At 43.5% G+C, this 1,803-nt stretch overlaps 1 protein-coding gene across 1 annotated transcript; it reads right to left on the bottom strand.

Moving 5' to 3' along the window:
* Positions 1-594: 594 nt before the first annotated feature.
* Positions 595-1,545, bottom strand: LOC109576965 (olfactory receptor 12D3). The gene has a single exon (XM_019985623.2). The coding sequence runs from the start codon at positions 1,543-1,545 to the stop codon at positions 595-597; it is 951 nt and encodes a 316-aa protein (XP_019841182.2).
* Positions 1,546-1,803: the final 258 nt, after the last annotated feature.

Below are 1,803 nucleotides of genomic sequence, written 5' to 3'. Positions count from 1 at the left end.
TTTTTAGTTCTCTGTAGCATCTAATTGAAGAAGGCAGTGGCACCCCACTCCAGTACTGTTGCCTGGAGAGTCCCATGGATGGAGGAGCCTGGTGGGCTGCAGTCCATGGGGTCACTAAGAGTCGGACACGACTGAGCGACTTCACTTTCACTTTTCACTTTCATGCATTGGAGGAGGAAATGGCAACCCTCTCCAGTGTTCTTGCCTGGAGAATCCCAGGGACGGAGGAGTCTGGTGGGCTGCCGTCTATGGGGTTGCACAGAGTTGGACATGACTGAAGCAACTTAGCAGCAGCATCAGCAGCATCTAATTACCCTGACATATATACTTATGAATTTGTCCATTGTGTAAGATTGTAGAATTTCTTTTGTTCAGTCTTGCTTCCTACACCTATGCTGCCTGACACAATATATATTCAATGACTATCTCTTAAATAAGTGAGTAGGTAAATAAAAACTGAGCAAATAATGACACATAGTTGAGCACAGAACATGGTTATGGGGCTACAAATTCCTGAGGGAAAATCATGTAGACCATTTATTAGAGTGAAGGAATAAAAATCTTAATCAGAGTCAGATATAAGCCTCATTAATCTCAGTGGTGCTGCCGGCAGTCTTTAAATAACTTGCTCCCGAAGGTTTCCTTCAGCGCCAGCCTCACTTCTTTATTCCTAAGAGTGTATATCAGTGGATTCAGCACTGGAGTGACTGCACTGTAGACGATGGCCACCATCCTATCCTGAGTCATGGAAGTGGCTGAGGCAGGACGAATGTACGTGAAGCCTACAGGTCCATAGAAAAGACACACTACTGTGAAATGGCAGGCACAAGTGGACAAAGCTTTGTGGAGTATCCTGCAAGACTTATGCTTGAGCAGAAGGGAGCAAATAATATACAAGTAGGAGAGAAGCGTCAGGAAGAAAGTTCCCATAGATACGCTGCCTGTGACAACAAAAAGCAGCCATTGGTTGAGCAGCGTGTTACTGCAGGCCAGTTCCAAGAGGGGCTTGACATCACAGAAGAAGTGATTGAGCTCTTGAGAGCGGCAAAAGTTCAGGCGTGCAGTCATGACAGAATGTACCAGAGCGTTAAAGATGCTGGTGATCCAGGCCACGGCTGCCAAGAGAATACATACCTTGGGGCTCATGATGACAGGGTAACGAAGTGGGTTGCAGATGGCAGCGAAGCGATCAAAAGCCATGACAGCCAGTAAGACGGCCTCTGTGCTTCCCAGAAAGTGGAAGAAGTATAGCTGAGTGATACAGCCCAGGAAAGATATGGTCCTGTGAGCGGAGAGGAGGTTTATAAGGACTTTGGGCAATGTCACTGAAGAGTAGCAGATATCCAGACAAGAAAGGTTTCCCAGGAAAAAATACATGGCGGAATGCAGTTTGGGTTCCAAAATAGTAATCACTAATATAGCTCCATTTCCAACCAAGTTTATCAAGTAAATGATTAAGAAAATCACAAAGAAGAAAGGCTGCAGCTGCTGAACACTGGTCAGGCCAAGTAACAGAAACTCATTTACTGTAGTGACATTCTCCATTGCTTTGGGAAGCAAATGTAATGATGACAATGAATTAGTTTTTTTGAATTTTACACTGTGTGAATTAAGTGAAGCAAGTTTACTTATTTGGAAAAGCCTAAGGGTGAGCTCCAGTGTGGAGGATATTTAAAAGTGGTAAGTAAACATCTTTACCACTGCTGAATATGAGTCAAACATCTTTTTACTGCTTCAGAATTTATCACGTACTAATAAAAACAGCTTATAATGAGTAAGTCAGATATAGATAAAAGACACTTC

Source organism: Bos indicus, chromosome 23 (assembly GCF_029378745.1).
Source record: "Bos indicus isolate NIAB-ARS_2022 breed Sahiwal x Tharparkar chromosome 23, NIAB-ARS_B.indTharparkar_mat_pri_1.0, whole genome shotgun sequence".
In the NCBI taxonomy this organism is placed as follows: Eukaryota; Metazoa; Chordata; class Mammalia; order Artiodactyla; family Bovidae; genus Bos; species Bos indicus.
Note: the sequence above shows the minus strand (reverse complement) of the source record. Positions and strands in the feature narration are given on the sequence as shown.